At 42.2% G+C, this 19271-nt stretch overlaps 1 protein-coding gene across 1 annotated transcript; it reads left to right on the forward strand.

The window, feature by feature from the left end:
- Positions 1–3167: 3167 nt before the first annotated feature.
- NFIL3 (nuclear factor, interleukin 3 regulated) lies at positions 3168–17998 on the forward strand. The gene is made up of 2 exons (XM_090273970.1): positions 3168–3408; positions 16172–17998. The coding sequence occupies exon 2, from the start codon at positions 16339–16341 to the stop codon at positions 17725–17727; it is 1389 nt and encodes a 462-aa protein (XP_090130096.1). The 5' UTR covers positions 3168–3408; positions 16172–16338; the 3' UTR covers positions 17728–17998.
- Positions 17999–19271: the final 1273 nt, after the last annotated feature.

Consider the following 19271-nt stretch of genomic DNA (forward strand, 5'->3'; position numbering starts at 1 on the left):
TGCAGGAAGTTTCTGCCTAAACATTCAATGATTCACTAAGTCAAAACCAAAATACCAGGACACATAGAATACTGATGGGCGTGGCAGGCCTCCTGTGGGTGACAAGCCACGGCAATCGCTGCCAGGTTTGAAAGCCTCAACCTGGAAGCAAAACAAAACTATAGCCTTTGGATTCCTAGAAATTGTTTTACCTTCTGTTTATAGTTTTGTTTTGTTTTTAAAGGACACGGGATCCTCAGAAAGCGCAATGCAGCGGAAAGATGGTGGTCCTGGACTCCTGATGCACCAGTAATCATCAAAGGGTTTTCAGCTAGGGAGAGTTTTCTACAAGGAAATTCAGAGCCCGACATCTAGAACAGATAGGGTGCAGCTGGACAATCTGGGCCTCCATGTAGGCAGCCTGTCTTTCCTTTCAGCTTCTATGCCTCCCTTCCTGAGGCGTCTCTGCAGAATTCCTCAACCAAAAAGCACGGACTGTCCAGCCTCCAGTTTAGTAAGCTGGGGCGGGGAGGAGAAAAGTGGGGGGTTGGTTAACGATTGCTTGCCAAACTGAAAAACCAGGACATTTTACCAAAAAATTAAAATGTCAACTCTCTTCTGAAAACTGGAGCTTCGGGACCCCCTGTCACTGTGTCTACACTGAGATTAAGAACTTTTCACTTCATACTTAAACCAGAATTCCTCTCTCTCCTCCTGGCCAGCTCCACAGTCAGGCACATGTTGACATCTTCCTGAAAGCCTCCCAAACCAAGAAATTGGTTTCCAATGTCTTAGGTTTTATGCTCCACTTCCTTGTGTTCATCTGAAGCACTTGTCTATTTTGTGCATGTTTTAGGATACGATACTGGCCGCATTACCTCTTGGGTAACAGTGACAGAATCTTCATGGTATTGTTAAGCTCCTCCTAATCACCAGGAGGAGCTAAAGAGTTATTTTCTAAACAGGCATCACAGATATCTTTTATACTTCATCTCTTTCCAAGGAACATGGGAATTTTAAAAAATGATGTATAATATGATACAGGCACAATATAGAATACCCCAAGTTATAGGAGGAGCTTCAGTTTCAATATTCAGCATGAAGAACAGTTTCCAGGTTCAGAGATTTCCTCAGCTATCACTCGGGCAACTCCAAGTATGTTATTTACAATTCTTCAGTTTTAAATTGTTCTGTATATGGCCATTTACTATTCATTCTTCAATGAATTAGGAATTCAAAATGCAAAACAATGTGGAGAACATCTTGGAGTGGGGGCGGGGGGGTTGCAAGGTAGCTCTAGATTTTTAGGAACACGCTACATTTCTAACCCTGAAAAGACAACTGACTTAGGGATATGGTTTTACTTTCGACTAGGGTTTTCAAAAGCTATAATGGGCATAATGAGGGTTTGGAAAAAAAGGAAACTTATTAGTAAAAATGAAAAAAAAGTAAATATTAGAAACCAAAATAAGGACTCATTTTCATCAACGCAGTAAACTCTTTGGGATAAATGCCTAATAGAGGAAACTGATTCAAAAACCAAACACGGATGTGATTCTTCAATTGAGGAACACCTACCGAGGAAGATGGATTTAGGAAGATGTTAAAACCTATATATATAGCATGACTGAGTTGTCAGGCCCTTGCTGGTAGACACTTTGACGTGGGTTGTGAACAAGCATGTGCCCTGAACCACAACATTGCCCTTGAAGCAGAGTTTGAAATGTGAGACTTTCCAAAACACCCAACTGAAATTTTGAACGGCACTCTTTTGTGTGTTTATAACTGTAGTATGAGAATGGGGAAGGGAGAAAGGAGACAAATTTAGCACAGCAGATTTTCTATCAATGATGGACGCCATTGTTGGCCTCTTAAGGCTCATTCTACTCTTCGGCGTTTGCTTCAAACTTTTCGTTAGTGGACTTTTAGCAAGGAGATAAAAATGGGGAAAGTCACGGAAGAAATTCAGCCTCGCTCTCGCACAGCCCAAGCAGTGCAGGAAGCCCTTCTCCACCTGCAAAATTCCCTGAGGAAGTCTGTGTGTCACTGTCAGGAAAATGGCTCCTTTTGCAATGGTGACACTGCCTCCCATCAACCCATCTGAAAACACGCTGTGTTCCATCTGTAAACGCCACGTGCCTGTGCAGTCTTTAGCGTGAGGACTTAAGAATCCACCGCGACGCGGCCTTTCCCCCATTTCTTTAAGTGTCTTTAGTAGCTCGGACATTTGGGGGAAAAGACAACCTCATCCAATGAGGCAGAAATAACCCTAATGAGCTACCAGCTTAAAGATAACCGGAAGGGACCCTGCGCGGCGTCTCCAGCCCCTGGGGCAGCAACGCCAGCGGGCGCAGCAGTCGTTCGCTTCCCGCCCGCGGACCCTAACCTGCAGCCTCCTCTCTACACGTGGCCGGGGGCAGATGGACCTCATTTCCCTATCTTCCTACGCCACGACTTTGAAGCCATCATCTTCGCCTTATTGTGCAGGGGCGGTGTTTGTGCGTCGCGCTTTTTCTCTCTAGGGAAAGGCACCACGGCATCGTGATCGTTGCCTACGCAGCCCCGTAGGGCTCGGACTGGCCTCCGGCCCTCTCCCCACCCCTTTTCCCCGGGAGGGTTTGCAGCTTGCCAGCGCCCTGCACCCCGCCATGTCTACCAGGTCGCCCACCTCAAGGAGGAAAGGTCCTCCCGCAGGTCTGCGGGAAGAGGCGGTCGGAGGTCCCTGCCACGCCCGAGTAGCCGCAGCCCGCGGCCGGGTACTTGGTCGGCAACAGGTAGCCCGGCCGGCTGCGCGCTTCGGGAGACAAAAAAGCGCTTCTGCGGGCAAGGGCTGCAGGGGTCATCAAGGGGCCGCGACAACCCGGAGAGCAAAGGCAGCGGCGGGGGGAGGGGGGAGGGGAAATGGAGAGGGTAAGGGTCTCAGGCTCCTCCCGAGGCTTGCCCATTGCAGGCGGCAGCGCCGGCCGTTGCGCAACCCTGGAGCTGGGCGCCAGTGTTCCCTCCGCTCGGGTGGTGGCAACGGCCGGGGAGGGGCCGGGCTGGTGGTGACACCGCCTGGAGGGGGAGTAAGAGGGGGGGGCGGGGAGAGGGGGAAGAGGTGGGGCCACAAAGAGCCCGCCCCCGCCAGTCTCGGCCATTGGTGGCGTACGGGGGGCGGGGGCGGGCGCGGCGATTGGGGCCGCGGTCGCCAGTCACGGTGGGGCTGGCGGGCGCCGACGTAGCGCGGCGCTCGGAACTGACCTACTAACACACATCTCCCGGCGCGGCCACGGCGCCGGTGGACCCGGCGCGCTGCCCGCCTCCTAGCCGCGCCCTCGCTTCCACCAAGGAGCCCAGCCCTAGCCCGAGCCTGAGCGCCACCAGGTCCCGCTCCCGGCCCCCGTTCTTTCTCCCCGCCGCCCGGCTCGCCGACCCGAGAGCTGGAACACGGTAAGCGCTCCGCCCACTGCCGGCCGGGCCCGGCGCTCGGCTCCTCACACGCTCTTGGGGCGCGCGGCCGTAGGGCGCCGGGCTCGGGCCGTGCTGTGCGCGGGGCTGGCCCGCGGTGGCAAGTGTGCGTGGGGCATTGATTACATAAACTTTTGCTGCCTTGTTGTGAGGACAACAAAAGTAGCACCTTTTATCGCAGCGCCCTCACGCCAGCACGTAGACCCAGCTGGTTTGATGGTTTGAACCCTCCCCACCCCCCGCCGCTGCTGTTGCATAATGTCTCCTGATTTCGGGAAAATTGATGTTTTGGTAGAGAAGCGCGGAGAGACTGAGACGAGGCTGAACCATCTCCAGTGGGAAGGGCAACGCTTTCTCCTTTCTCGTGATTTCTTCGGGGCTGGCGGCGGGGAAGCAGGGCTGAGTAAAGGGGAATCGTCTTAATTTTCTTCTTGAGAAAGGGTTGACGGCGTGAACAGTGATGGCACTCGGAGAATGCCTGCGCGGCGTTTGTTTGTGTCCGGGCTGTGTGTGCACAGACGTTTTCCACCGTGTTTGTCGTCAGCGTGTTGTACCAACGCTCGGGAAGGTTGTGGGTTTGTCCTTGCACACATTGCATAATCTGCCCACGGTTAAGTTATTGGCAAGGATTACGGTTGACTGGGAATGTGCGCGTACGTGTGCGATGATTTGGTAATTTTAGCGCAGCGTTGAGTATTAGATCGTTATTTACATCTATAGTACATCTCAAATAAAAAGACATTTTAAAACACTCCTACAAAACATGAAAGGAAGAGTTCCCCGGGATGAATTCTGATCTCGGTTATTAACCACGGTTCGCTCCTTAAGTGTTCCGAGCTGTTATTTTTAAATCCGGAACGAGCTGTTGTGACGTTTACCTCCCCACCTTCCTAATTTAATGCATTCCTTACAATCAGCCCTTACTGTTGTAGTTTTTTCAGACACGACATGACGGATCACATAATAGTTTCCTGGAAATGTTGCATTATGTAACTGCCGAATTTGCTGGCAGTGAGCATAGGAAGAGGGAGCTAATTACGTGATTTTATAATATTGTTGCAAAGAAAGTAGGACAATCTCAGCCTTTAAATGTCCCTATTAACAGATTTTTTTTTTGAGGGATATATTAAACAGGCAAATAGCCAATTGGGTAAGCATTGAGTTTGCCCATGCTGCCTATTGTATGTGTTTTGCCCTAAATCAAATGTGTGTGCTTCTTAATTTAGTCCTATCACATTTTAACAATTGTGGCCTCCCGGTGCTATTTCTGGTATTTTCTCCAGGGCTGTGTGCAAATACAAGTTCAAGGCCATTTGCTGTAGATTTAACTCCAGCCTTTGGAGACCTTTGATAAGATTATATTTTAGGAAGACATTTCGCAGAGCCTAGTGATTTGCTGGATTCCGACTCTCGTTTATCCTTTTAAAGGACACTTTAAGAAAATGCTAAAAAAAAAAAAAAAAAAAAGCAGGGGATGTCTAAATGTCATCTTCTGGTCTTGGCTCTTGTAAATAACCGAAGCGAATGAGGTCACAAGTATTTTTCACAGAGTATTTTTTGCTCCAGACCAGATATGATTTATGGGAAACAAATACATATAGGTTAGTAGATTGTATTTTTGCCTAGATAACCTAGTTGTATTTTTGTGAAGATAGATGAACATACTATAATGTACCCAGGTTTTATGTTTCTACCTGGCCTCTTACTATTGTAAATATGTGTTAATATATATGTATATGGTGGTGTGTATATGTCAGATTTTCATAAGGTAACATTTAAATAAAGTGCAGCGTTATGGGTATTTTTGGGGGGGGGGCGTATTATAAAGATTCACCACTGAAACTCAAAATTATATTACCCCAGATAATTGCAGTTGCTTTCCCAGAAGCTCATACTGCCCCAGGTTCCCCAGTAGGTATCAGACCCCGACCTACTTTGGAGCTGGAGTTGGCTTGCAGGGGGCCGCTTAGCGTCATCCTTCCAGTGCGACCCTCCCTCCTGCGGAACTGAGGGGTCTGGGGGATGTGGGTGGTTCCTGGGGACCTCGGTTAGGCACCAGGGGACACCCCGGTTGGTGCTTGGAGCGGGGCTGCTTGGAGGCCTGCGCTCCTGCTCGCCCCCTCCCCACATTCCTTTGTTCTGGCGCTGGGGTCCTAGCGATGCCGAGGCCCTGCTGCGCCGCCCACTTGGGGGGTGGGGGGGTGCAGCGGTCTCAAGGAAGTGCTGCAATGGGGGTGAGGGACAGCCCCAGGCGGGAAGTGTGCGGGTGTGTTAGGGGTTCACTGGGCCAAGGGAGGGAAGAGATGGGGAGCAGAAGAGGAAGGGAGAGGAATAAGGAGGGACGGTAGGCACCCGGAGCAGGCTGCTGGAAGAGCGCAGCTCTAGCGAGGTGCCTGCCTCCTCGCCTTCTGCTCGGTGAGCCTCTGAGCACCGCAGATACCTTTGTTTCTGGAGGCTTCCTTGTATTTAGGAGCCGAGTCCTCGGGAGTCGTGAAATTTGGAAAAGACCTAAGAAACCTCCAAATGCCAACACAGCACTGAAATTGGCGGGGGGGGGGGGGCGGGGGGGGCTATCCAGCCCTTGATGTTGGTGGAAAGGAGGTCCCAAGCTTGAGTGGCTAGTTAAGTCAATATATTTTTTGTTTTAACCATTAGTTTCTGGGGTTATAGGCTAGAGTAGAGAGAATTGAATCCCCTGATTTCAAAATAAAACAAAAATCTAAACACCCACGTAGACACCGCTGTCCTACAGTTAGAGAGTACAGTACTTGCATCCTGGCACAGACAGGTCTGAGATTGTGCTCAGGCACTCATTCGCAGTGAGGTCAAGTGGACATCACAGATGTTTTCTGAAAGCGCGGCAGTGCAATCTGCTTTGAGGAAAAGTTGGCTTCTACAGGATCCTATCGTACACCTGTCCTTTACAGTTAGTCTCTTGAATTTCAGGCCACTGTCAGTAATTCCTTTGGTGAAGTGTTAAGAGCACAGGCTCTGGGCTAGCAAGGGGTAGGTCTGAAGGCACCAGACTGTGATCTTGGGTGCTGCCCTTATTTTTATGGGTCTTGGGGTAAACTGAGGGAATAAAACCTATGGAGCTAGGCAAGTGTGAGGAGCTTAGTAAATGCTTCCTGTATTATTGACCAGGAACCAGATTACAGAAAAATAAAATAATAAAGACAGCCATCTTCGTTTTTATCTGCCTAAATCCCTGTGCATTAATAGTAAGGATTGAAGTTTGTATTAAGCCTATAATTAAAGATCCTTCTTGAAACACTTTTGTTCTAATAATGACTAACATTTTTTTCTCAAAACTTTGCCATTATGTTCCATAGTAATCAAGTTTAAAGGGAATTCTTGATAGGATTGCAGAACCTCAAACTTCCCAAGCCATTGGGTTAATGTTTTGGGGAACTGTTTAAAGGAACAGAGATGTGCGTTGATGGTGGCAGGAATGACGCAAAAAGTGCCTAAGAGCTGGGCTTTTTCCAATTCCTTGACCTCTTCGTGATGGTTTTCCTTGGTCTGGATAACCTCTGCATCTAAAATTCTATGGTCTGAGATCTTAGAGCGAGTGTGTGTAGCCCATAAGGTTGAAATTGTTGATGTTTGATCCCTTTTACTTACACAGAAGAAAGTTTCATTGTGTTTACCATATATTTGTGACAGAGGGCAGTTCTTCACTAAGAATTGGAGAGGCTCAAAAGGCCTAGAACTCATCTTCATCATCATTACCTTGCTAGTGCTCATTCTTTAGAAATGAGATTAGGAGCTAATATTGACTGAACACTTACCCTGCATGTGCTAGGCACTGGGTTGAGTGTTCTGTTATCAAACTCATTTTATAGATCAGGGAGTGGAGGTACTGAGAAATTGATTAGCAGCCTGAAAACAGGATGGGGAAGGGGTCACCTCTCCCATCTCTCTCCTGTGAGTGTGAGTACAAGCTCACTGTAATTTTTGAAGCAGTTTCCTTTTCTGTGTTAAAGGCTTATCTTTGCAAAGTGCAATTATAATATGCCTGTGATGCAACCAACAACCTGCAAGTTCAAACCCCTTTGTTAGAGCTCTTTCCTGGGTTGAGCAATGTGCCTGACTCACCAGCTGAGTGGATATTTCTAGTTGACCTTGCTGTGGTCCATAGAGTCAGTTCTCAGACGTGACTGTGATTGCAGCATGTTGTGGAAAAGGTGCAGTCATCTTGCCTAGCCTTATTTTTACCCGAATCACACATACTTCATTATTTCCATTATAATCCAGATGGCATCAATGCTGTTGTTTATTTTTAATTTGTATTGAGGACTGAGAGCACACTTGGGATTTAATTCAAAATATGACAGAAACAATGTAATTAAAGTTTCCTTTAATATTCATCTCTTGTTTTTGTAAGGTAGGCCTGTATTTCACAGGATTAACACAGTTTTGATATCCTGTTATTTTTCTAAATTCTACTTGAGTTGATTTTTATCCAAGTCAGACTCTCATGAAAATGTCGAAATACATTGACCTTTGATCACAGACATTACATAAGATTTTCAGTTTCAAAATGAATTTATGTTACCACCACTCCCAATTATCACTCAAATTTCTTTGCAAATAACTTTCCTGTCGTAAAAAAAGAAAATACTGTTCTCCTGTGGTTTTAATTAGAGAGCATAAGTTTGTTTTTATGATAAGAAAGTTTAGTAAAGATTTACTAGATGCCTCTCATAGTAATCAGTGCAGTTTCATTAGAATCCGAATCATGTTTATAAGCCTTAAAGTTATAAGAACATTGTGTCTTTTATAAATTAACTTTACAGGGATTTCAAACTGCAATTAAGTAGCCTTCCAATAAACACTAAAAATAAACATTTGTAAAAAACCTGTCCTGTAAAGCAAATCACATTTGTAATCACCTGCTCACTGGGAAAGAAAGTGAAATTAAAAAGAAGCAATCAAAAAGTCAAGCTGGGGAGAATTGGAATGATTTTTCAGTATAATCGCAAACATTCAAGAACTTTTCCTACCCACCCTGTACCCACACCGTCTTTGCCATCATTACTTGTTGCCTGATTCTGGCATTACTTACCCGCGACAGAACGTCCTATAGCTGGTTACTTTGTGATTGTTGGTGTCTTTTAAGAGTTCAGCTTAGAGTTGCTAGATTAATAAATATCTTCCTGAAAATTTCAAGAAAAAGACACAGAGAGAGGATTGACTGTGGGTGAAAGGAGTGGGGCTGGGTGGGGGCGGGGGGACAAAAGGAGAAAAAAATGGGACAACTGTAATAGAATTTTAAAAAATCAATTGGCCAAAAAATAAAAAATAAAAGATTCTCATTTTGAAATGACTGCAGATTTTTTAAAATGCACTGCTGTTCTATCCCTCCAACCCCAATTCCTCTACTTCTTTAGTGAGGGTGGTTTTGTCTTGATTTCTGAAGCCCTGCAGCTGTGTTAGCATCTGTCCCCTGCTCTGCGAAGTCTTCAGAGTATTCTCCTCATTTGCTGGGTTAAAAACACTGGCCTCTTTTTATTAAAAAAAAAAAAAAGTCAAGTTATACTGCTTATTTAAATTCCTTCAATTATATCACTGCTATAATGCAATTTTATCGTTTATTAAGTTTAAGTCTAATTTTCAAGTAGTCCTTTGTGGAGAATGAGGAGCAAGAAACTTGAAATGTTTCCATTAATCATAAACTTGATCAGGTTTTGACACATTTATTTATGGATGCACCTAAATAGAAAAAGTAGGTCAATTTATTGCCACGATAGTCTAGATTTTGGCAAAGTGTGAGAGCATCTGTTTATGTGTGTGTTCATATCTTGATCAAACACATGTTTCTTTCTGGCTTTAGAGTAAAAGTCTGTGTTTTTAGAGACAGCATTATTAATGTGAGGCACTTTCTTGGCACTTGGAAAGGTTTAACATAGTTTTCTTAAAGTCCTTTTATTTTTCAGACTGATTAGAAAATCCTCTTTCTTACAACTTCAGTGTTTTCTGAGTTTTTTCATCCCCCCCCCTCATGCCACCCTGATTGCACAAGTGTATTTTTTTCCTGTTTTATTTCTGCTTTTAAATACTGGCTTCATTTTTATCCATGAATAGAAGTAAAGCATTTTACTGAAATAGTCATGTCATGGATTTTACCTACAGGAAGAAAATGTAGGTTAATATTTTACTAGTAATAACAGCTTAAATAGCTCCATATTGTTGAATAATTAATATTCAGTTAATTAATTAATATCAATTAATAATAATAACCTTTTTTTCCCCCCCACTAAAATGGCACTTATCTCCAAATCAAGCAACTGTCTGCTTACAGGAGAGCTGGCTTACAGTTTCACATAAAACGATTTTTTTTTCTTTAATAGTATCTATACAATACCTCTTGAGGGAATAAACAGCACATTCCAGGGAGCAGAGAAAAAATTAGATATTTCTATTAAAATGTTTCTATTTATTTGGGCATATGGAATAGTATTTATCTATTATTGATAGAATTTTAAAATCAAAATACATATAAGAAACAACTTGCAATAAGACTTCTCCTTTAAAGAGAATTAATAACAGAATTTTCCCATAATAGATTTTAATGTTTAAATTATTAGTAAAATTTCAGATGCTTGAAACAAAATGTTTCTCTTTTTTCTTGTTTTGTAAAGAATTTGAATTGTCAACCATTACTTCTCTGACAGATGTATTGGAAGTCAGGGAAGGTACAGATCTACCATTCATTGTAAACACTCCTTGAGAAATTAGGTCTAGAATTTCTTTTTCATTTTTTAAGTATATTTTATTGATTGTATTGTTACAGTAGTCCCAATTTTTCCCCCCTCTGCTCTCCTTTGCACAGTACCCCTCTTCCCTCCAGCAATCCCACCCCCCTTAGTTCATGCCCATGGGTCATGCATGTAAGTTCTTTGGCTTCATCCTTTCCTATATTATTCTTAACTTCCCCCTGTCTATTTTGTACCAACCAATTATGCTTCTTCATCCCTGCACCATTTCCCCATTTCACCCTCTTCCCCCTTCCAGCTGATAACCCTCTAAATGATCCCCGTATCTATGATTCTGTTCCTATTCTGGTTTGCTTAGTTAGATTTTGTATTTATTTTTTAGATTCAGTTGTTGATAGTTGTGAGTTTGTTGTCATTTTAGTGTTCATAGTTTTGATCTTCTTTTTCTTAAATAAGTCCCTTTAACATTTCATATAATACTGACTTGGTGATAATGAACTCTTTTAGCTTTACCTTGTCTGGGAAGCACTTCATCTGCCCTTCCATTCTAAATGATAGCTTTGCTGGATAGAATAATTTTGGTTGTAGGTCCTTGCTTTTCATCACATTGAATACTTCTTGCCAGTCCCTTCTGGCCTGCAAAGTTTCTTTTGAGAAATCAGCTGACAGTCTTATCGGCACCCCTTTGTAGGTAAGTCTCTGCTTCTGTCTTGCTGCTTTTAAGATTCTCTCTTTATCTTTCACCTTTGGCATTTTAATTATGATGTGTCTTGGTGTGGTCCTCCTTGGGTCTAGCTTGTTGGAACTCTCTGTGCTTCCTGGACTTGTATGTCTATTTCCTTTGCCAAATTTGGAAAGGTTTTCTTCATTATTTTTTCACATAAGCTTTCAATGTCTTGTTCTTCCTCTTCTCCTTCTGGCACCCCTATGATTCGGATGTTGGCACGTTTAAAGGTATCCCAGGGGTTCCTAAGCCTCTCCTCAATTTTTTCAATTCTTGTTTCCTCGTTCTGTACTGGTTGACTGTTTTTTTCTTCCTTACATTCCAAGTCATTGATTTGAATGCCGGTTTCCTTTCCTTCACCGTTGGTTTTGTGTGGATTTTCCTTCGTTTCACTTAGCATTGCCTCCACTTCTTCCCTTATGCGTTTGCCGTACTCAAGCATATCTGTCAAGCCTGTGAGCATCTTTATCACCAGTGTTTTGTATTCTGGGTCTGTTAGGTTGGCTATCTCCTTGTCACTTAGTTCTCCCACTGGAACCTTGATCCGTTCCCTCTTTTGGGCCATATCTCTCTGTCTCTTCATCTTGACAGGCTCCTGTGTCTGTTGGCCCCTGTGTCTTAGGTAGAGCTGTCGCTCCTATTACGTTGTAAGGGGTGGACCTTAGGTATTCATCAGTACAGGGCAACCCATTTCACCACATTGTGGCGCTGTATGTGGGGGAGGGGTCAGAGGGAATAATGCCACCTGCTTAGCACTTGCCCCTCCTCCAGGCACCTCTCGCACCTCTGCATGGGACGGCACCTCTGTAGCTGCAACCCTGGCCATTGTTCCCATAGTGGGTGGGTCTGCGGACGTTCTAGGACGTTGGGGGCCCTTTCAACAGGCAGACTGCTGAGAGACCGGCAGTTTCTTCCTTTGCCCCAACCCCACTGGTCTGCACAGAGGTCAAGCAGTGAGGCTTGGTCTTCCCGACTGGGACCAGGAGCTGGGAACGCTCCCCAGGTGTCCTTCCCGACCCCTTAAAACATGTAACTGCACTTTCTGCCCACCTGCCGCCGCTGATGCTGCTGCCACCACTACACCATGTCCTCTCTGCCCGGGCTCTGCCCCTCCTACCTGTCTGGATGAGTATTTCTTCTTTATATTTTTCTTTGCTGGACTTCCATGCAGCTTGATTATCTGGAACTTCTGGTTGTCTCTAGTTTTGAGGTATTTGTATTCCTTCTTAGTTGTGGAGGGAGACGGAGAGTGTCTGTCTAGGCCTCCATCTTGTCCAGAAGTTTGGTCTAGAATTTATGTTGTAAAGTTTTATTCCTTTAGAGGAATTTTCTAAGCCAAATTTTAATCTTAATTAAAAATGACATTTAGGTCACCTGCGTTAAATAGACTTTAAAATTCCAGGCTTATTAAAGAGAACTCCTGCTTGTAGAAATAGGGCCCATGTACTATGAAAAAAGGATTAATTAATGACAGCACATCCACGTTAGATATGGGGAAAATGTCCGTTGGGATGTGATGATGTCTGCTCTTAAATTTCTCTCTTTATATGTATTTTTAAGAAGCAGCCATGTCTAATATTGAATACACCAACATCATAGAATTGGCATTTATTGTCAGTTACTCACCAAAAAGGAAACTTCAGTGGTGACTAACATAGTGCAATGTTAGTGGGGATCTTAATACAAGCGGCAGAGATAAATTTATTATGTTAATGAAGGAAAAACATTGGAATTTGAAATAAAGTCATTAGTTGAGCATAAATACTAATGTTTTTAGAAGGCATTATAAACTGCTTTTGTGTTCACCTCAATTTGAGTTCATTGCTGAGAGACCTAGAGTCTAGGGCCCAGTTCTGTCCTAGACTCAGTCTTTCTGTGTTTTAGCTCCCCACTCCACCCCCATGTTGAAAACGAATACATTTTTGGTATTGTTGAAAGAAAAATTACAGGTGACAATGTCCATAGCTGTGATTTTTCCCTCTATTTATTTTAGCATAAATAAGATGGCCAAGAGACTAAAATTTTAACCGAGATATGAAAATTTAGCATATTTTCTCAACTCTGAGGAAGCTAGAGGAAAGGTCCAGGTGATAGCTTTGTTGTCTTAAAGAAGCCCTGGTAGTATCTAGCATTGCCTTACTGTCCCCAAATTAACTTAGCAAATGGGTATATATTACTCAGAAATGAGAGTAACACAGAAAAGGAGCTGTATAGGAATGAGCTGCCTTGCAGGAATACACACCAGAACAGCCCCCTGCAAGTATAGGAGGGGGTACTGTTAAAGGAATTTGATTGGGGTCAGACGTTGTCTGGAGTCTTTATTTCTGCCACTTAACTAGCTGTGTGACACTGGGCAAGTCTTTTAACTTCTTGGAGGCTTAGTTTCCTAATCTGAAAATGGTTTGTGAGGGTAATGAAGTAATAACAATGTTTGTTGCATAGTGTTCAGTAAATGAAACCTGTTATGATTGCTTTTGTTTTTATCATCATACCGAGAAAAAAAAGCAGTGCAGCTAGAAACAATGTGGTAAGTGCACCAGACCCCCTTGTTGGCATCACTTCCGCACATGTCCCTTGCTTCCCACTATGTTCTCAAGTCTGTCACCCACCTAAGACTAGGAGTCGCTTGGCTCTTGGAAATTTGGTTTTTCCCTCTGCCTGTATGTGACCCCATGCTGGCTCAGTGCACAGCAGATACTCTGTATGTGTTGAATAAATCACTTAATGGATAAGAGAAACTCTCTGTTAATAAGTAAAACAATTTTTCTTTTTTCAGAATTTACAAAATAATCTCCCAAAGAAAGTGTCAGAATAGTTTTTTGATTATGAATCTCGCTTATATAAGGCAAATGAGTGACTGTCAGTCAAATGTTGAACAGCTAATATGTTCAGTTTGTTGCTAGGGTACAACTGTATTTATTTGGGCCTTGAAGTACAGCAGGTCCTCCAATAACGTTTTATTTCACGTCATTATATTCTAACGTTGCTGAGATGCTGTAGAAACTTAGCTCTTGTTTATATCATTAGCCTATGGTAAAGTTGGTGTCATTATCCATTGTTTTACATAAAGTTACAGAACCTATCTAGGACATTAAGTGAGGACTTACCCGTTGGTCATACAAAACAAACATGTGGGAAGATACAGTGTACAGAATCAGCGACTCTGTCTACATTATCTCACACTACTTATAAACTCTTTTCAAATCTACAAGATTATTTGGTAAGTAATGTTACAGAAAGTATCCTAAGACAATATGTGATGATTTGCCAGTGGAGTCACAAAGGCAAATAATTTATGTAGATGAAGAAAGAATCTCAGAGTCTAGTATGCATAGTAAAATGCAAATAGGAAGATGATTAACTAAAAAGAAATGAGGTTTGCTGTATATTTGAATTTACCAGTGAGGCTGTGAAGATGGTAAAGTGGGCATACAGTACTTAGACACTTAGAAGAAAGTGGTTAAAAAATTTGAAGACAAGCTGGGTATATTCAATAAATGAAAATAAGATTTGTTTTCTTTATGCTTTGGCCAGGACTTTAGAGGGACTATTAACTGAATAGGAAATACAGATCCTTAACAAGAGGAGAGAAACCAGTCTGTGTAGAGGAAAAAATGAGCTTTTGTGTCAGAAGACAAAACCTAAGTGGAAATATAAGAAATAGTGCTGTTTTACTAACATGGTAACTAGAAAGATTCCCTTTTTTATACCATCACGGCTTACTGTGACTGACTCCTTGCCTTCATTTTGCATTAGATTTGGCTTATCAAAAACTTGGTATTAACCCAAATTTCACTAAGTTGTAACTTACTATTTTTTCATTGGCTCAGTTTGATAGACAAAAATGTAGCATTAAACCTTATTCTTTATGATCTTGAAATTATTACATCATTCCCTCTACTACTTCTGGAAGAGACACAACACAGGAAGGTGGCAGGCTTTTCCAGCTGATAAAATTAAACTTAATTTCATTAGTAATTGTAAAACTATGCATAAGGAAGGAGTGACATTGAACAAAAACATGACATTTTTCAGTGTGGCAGGATAGATGTGCCACACAGAGATAGCGTGAATGATGGTTGTCTCATCACAGATTTTTTATGAAAGTATGACCTTTCAGAGAATTAGGTGGAGAAGCCCTGTCTGGAACACAGATTCGAAAACCACTACAAAAAGATTGCTATTGGAACCTAATATGAATTTATTACCACATGGCGATTCAAATTCAGATTATGAATATTTCATCAGTGGAAGGCGAAGCTAATTGATGGTTCTACTTTTGAGTTCTTATATTTTGTTTGAAACTAATTTAGTGAAGTGGAAAGAAGTTCTTTCCATAATTACATTCTCTCATTCTAAAATAATTTTGAGTTTCAAGAATCTCACTGTACTTAAATGAAAAAAACCTTTGAATAGTCACTGTTTATTTTAGTCCAAAGCTATTGTAAAAATGAAATCTACTTTGATAGAATTTTCAGGACCAAAAAAGATAACTTTGGAGCTTCATTCTTAAGTGAATGTTTGATAAATCAGTTTGAAGGAAATAAAAGACCATTTCTAACCTCATAGCACAGAAGCATCAGAAGAGATGGCTTTATGGAGAACAGTCCTTCACGTTCAGGTGTGCTGAGTCACCTGCCAGAATGAGCTGGGCATAAACCCACCAGTCAGTCAAGGGTGTGAGGGACAGGTTTGTGTCCATATAAGAGTCAGGTTAAAACAGCTGCCTCGATTATTTGTGTGATTTTTAATTTTAGTTTGGGGGAAATAAAAATTTAACTTAACTTATATTTTATTCCATATAATTGTAGAATTTGTTTACTGATATTAAGAGTTTACTTGGAAAAGTCCCTCTTAAGTGGTTAGCATCTTTGCTTTTCGGGGATATAAATGTTATCTCAGAATTTTTTAGAAACATCACAGTATGCAAGTACTGTTTTAAAACTTACCAACCAGGGGGGATCTGTCATTTCCTTCCTGTACAGTGCCCACATGTCCTGTCCCGCTGCCCCACCATTTCTCTTCCTGAAATAGCCTTCCTCTGTTTCTCCCCAGGGCAGATAGTACTGGTTTTTCTCTCACTATCCTTGACCACATATTAATTAACCCGCCCATAGGTCTCAGTAGGGATTTGCTCTTTACAGCTTCACAATCTTGGGCACTTACTTCATTTTTAAGGTCACAAACTGTTTGAAGGAAGCTGTCTTTTCAGACCTGTATACCCTAAATGCTTAGCATAGTTCCTGAACATAATTGGTAAATATTTACCAAATAGATAACTGTTTCTTCTTATGTATCATAGATTACCTAGAAGACCTCTACTCCATTCAGTGGGAGCAGCTGGAGAAATTTATCCTGGACAGAAAAAGGAAGACTATTGATGGATTTTAAAACCATAGTTTGAAAGCTTTTGAGAATCCTGGGAATAGTGTTCTCCTGCTCTGCACAGATAGGTTAAAGCTCTTTCTGATGCAGCTGAGAAAAATGCAGACCATCAAGAAGGAGCAGGCATCTCTTGATCCTGGTAGCAGTGTGGACAAGGTGATGGTGCTTAATTCTGCTTTAACTGAAATCTCAGAAGACTTGACGACAGGAGAAGAGCTGCTTCTAAGTGAAGGAAGTGTGGGGAAAAATAAATCTTCAGCATGTCGGAGGAAACGGGAATTCATTCCCGATGAAAAAAAAGATGCCATGTATTGGGAAAAAAGGCGGAAAAATAATGAAGCTGCCAAGAGATCACGGGAGAAACGCCGACTGAATGACCTGGTTTTAGAGAACAAACTAATTGCACTGGGAGAAGAAAACGCCACTTTAAAAGCTGAACTGCTTTCTTTAAAATTAAAGTTTGGTTTAATTAGTTCTACAGTATATGCCCAAGAGATCCAGAAACTCAGTAATTCTACAGCAGTGTACTTTCAAGACTACCAGACCTCCAAATCCAGTGTGAGTCCCTTTGTGGATGAGCATGAGCCCTCAGTGGTGGCTGGCAGCTGCATTTCTGTCATTAAGCACTCTCCACAGAGCTCTCTTTCTGATGTGTCAGAAGTCTCCTCACTAGAACACTCACAGGAGGGCCCTGCACAGAGTGGTTGCCAAAGCCCCGATAGCAAGTTCCAAGTCATCAAGCAGGAACCAGTGGAACTGGAGAACTATGCGAGAGAGCAGAGAGATGACCAAGGTGCCTACCGAGCGTCCATGTACCAGAACTACGTGGGAAATTCTTTTCCAGCCTACTCACACTCCCCCCCTCTACTGCAGGTCAGCCGGTCCTCCAGTAACTCTCCAAGAACGTCAGAAACCGATGATGGTGCAGTAGGAAAGTCATCAGATGGAGAAGATGAACAGCAGGTTCCCAAGGGCCCAATCCACTCTCCTGTAGAACTTCAGCATGGACACGCCACAGTGGTTAAAGTTCCAGAAGTGAATTCCTCTGCTTTGCCACACAAGCTTCGAATTAAAGCGAGAGCCATGAAGATAAAAGTAGAGGCATTTGATAATGAATTTGATGCCACACAAAAACTTTCCTCGCCTGCTGATGTGACATCTAAGAGACAATTTGAACTGGAGAAGCATAGTTCCCCGAATATGGTGCATTCTTCTCTCACACCTTTTTCAGTGCAAGTGACTAATATCCAAGATTGGTCTCTCAGGCCAGAACACTGGCATCAAAAAGAACTTAATGGCAAAACTCAGAGTACTTTCCAAACTGGAGTTGTTGAAATGAAAGACAATGGCTACAAAGTTTCTGACCCAGAGAATTTGTTTTTGAAGCAAGGGATAGCAAACTTAACTGCAGAGATGGTCTCACTTAAGAGACTCATAGCCACACACCAGATCTCTACTTCGGACTCTGGGTAAATTACTACTGAACAAGCTCTGGGTATTTAGAGGTGTCATTTGCAATCGATGCATACATTTTGTATTAGGCTAAATTTTCACTGAACCTGTGATGTCATTTCACTGTAATGTTCACATGTTCTCTGTCAGATGTCTTTTTGTGCACAAATTATTATGAAGATTAGATTGTGTTATCACTCTGCCTTGTGTATAGTCAAATAGTCCATGCAAAGGCTGTATATATTGAACATTATTTTTGTTCTATTATAAACTGTGTAAGTTACCTGTTTCAATAAAGGATTGGTGACAAACACAGAATTTCTGCTCCACTGCACTTGATTTTAGGGTAAAGAGAAAGCAATTTAGATACTGAGGTATTCTGTATTTCACTCACTTAAGAAAGTTTTCACCCCTGAGTAAGGGAAAAACTGAAGTGTAAGATCAGCAAATAATTTTTTCTCCTAACTTGGCCCAGGCTATAAATTTGAAAACCTTCCAAAGAGGAGGAGGGAAAAAAAACAATGAATTTTCTCACATTTGAGACTACTTGGCTAATTCACTCCCCATTATCTGTTTCTCTTTAAAGTTAAGCTTTCTCTGTAATTTTTTTTAATAGAAAAATCTGCGTTTGGCATCAGCCGGTCTTTAGTCACCTCTCTTTAAGTATGACATATGGGTGTGAATAGTTGAGTAACTGACCCACTTTATTAATTAGAGGTCTTTTTTTAAGGAGTGAATAAAGACTAAGGATGAAGTCATTTATTGTAAATCTTAACAGTTCTAGAGTGTAACTATTTAGGAAATTAACCTAATGAAATTGTTTTTATTTAGTTTCCAAAATTTCAAAGAACACATTAGTTATCACATTCCAACAGTCTGAGTATATATAGTGACTTGTTGTTTTAACAAATTGTTAATGGTGAATATAAATAATAGCTCTAGTTTGTAACTCTTTATAATACATAAGTCCAGAAGAAAGCCTTATTTTAAGTAAATTGATGATAAAACCATTATGGTAATTTGTCAAGAATCCTCTATCGATCCCTCAAGTGCTGTAAAACACAGACTGTATTTCTCTTCAGAGGCATTCAGCATATGGGTGGCGTGGAGGGTCTCGGCGCTGCTGGTCAGGCACAGCCTTGTTCATAGCTATTCCCCTCAGAACTGTCTCTTTCCACACTGACTTCTTTCCTATTCTAGAGATGAAGGGACTTGAGGAGTCATAGAACATGTACAGAGTAACTTACCTGTATCTCATGGTGGCCCCTAAGAAGAGCCCAACTGTAACATTTCATTTTAGAGATCTGTAGTCTTTCAACTGCTCAATTTGAGTAAAAGTCTGATTTTTGTTATGTTAAAGTTCCTGCACTTTTATATTTTTAAAAAAGTGGTCCTTTGAATTAAAGGCAATGCCAGTGACATACACAGCCATCCACTTTGTCCTTTTGGCCACAATGGCCAGTGTTCTCTCTGAAATCTCCTAGCTCTTAGAGAAATATGTTGCTGGTCTTCACCTTGGCCTTCTCTCTTCAGTATTTTACTGGTGATTGGGTGGGGCCCAGAGG

This window comes from Furipterus horrens, unplaced genomic scaffold (genome assembly GCF_987537825.1).
Source record: "Furipterus horrens unplaced genomic scaffold, mFurHor1.1.pri manual_scaffold_4, whole genome shotgun sequence".
Taxonomy (NCBI): Eukaryota; Metazoa; Chordata; class Mammalia; order Chiroptera; family Furipteridae; genus Furipterus; species Furipterus horrens.

Bases quoted from the DNA above. Each gene is read 5' to 3' on its own strand.
- NFIL3 (XM_090273970.1), top strand. From the start codon at position 16,339: ATGCAGCTGAGAAAAATGCAGACCATCAAGAAGGAGCAGGCATCTCTT.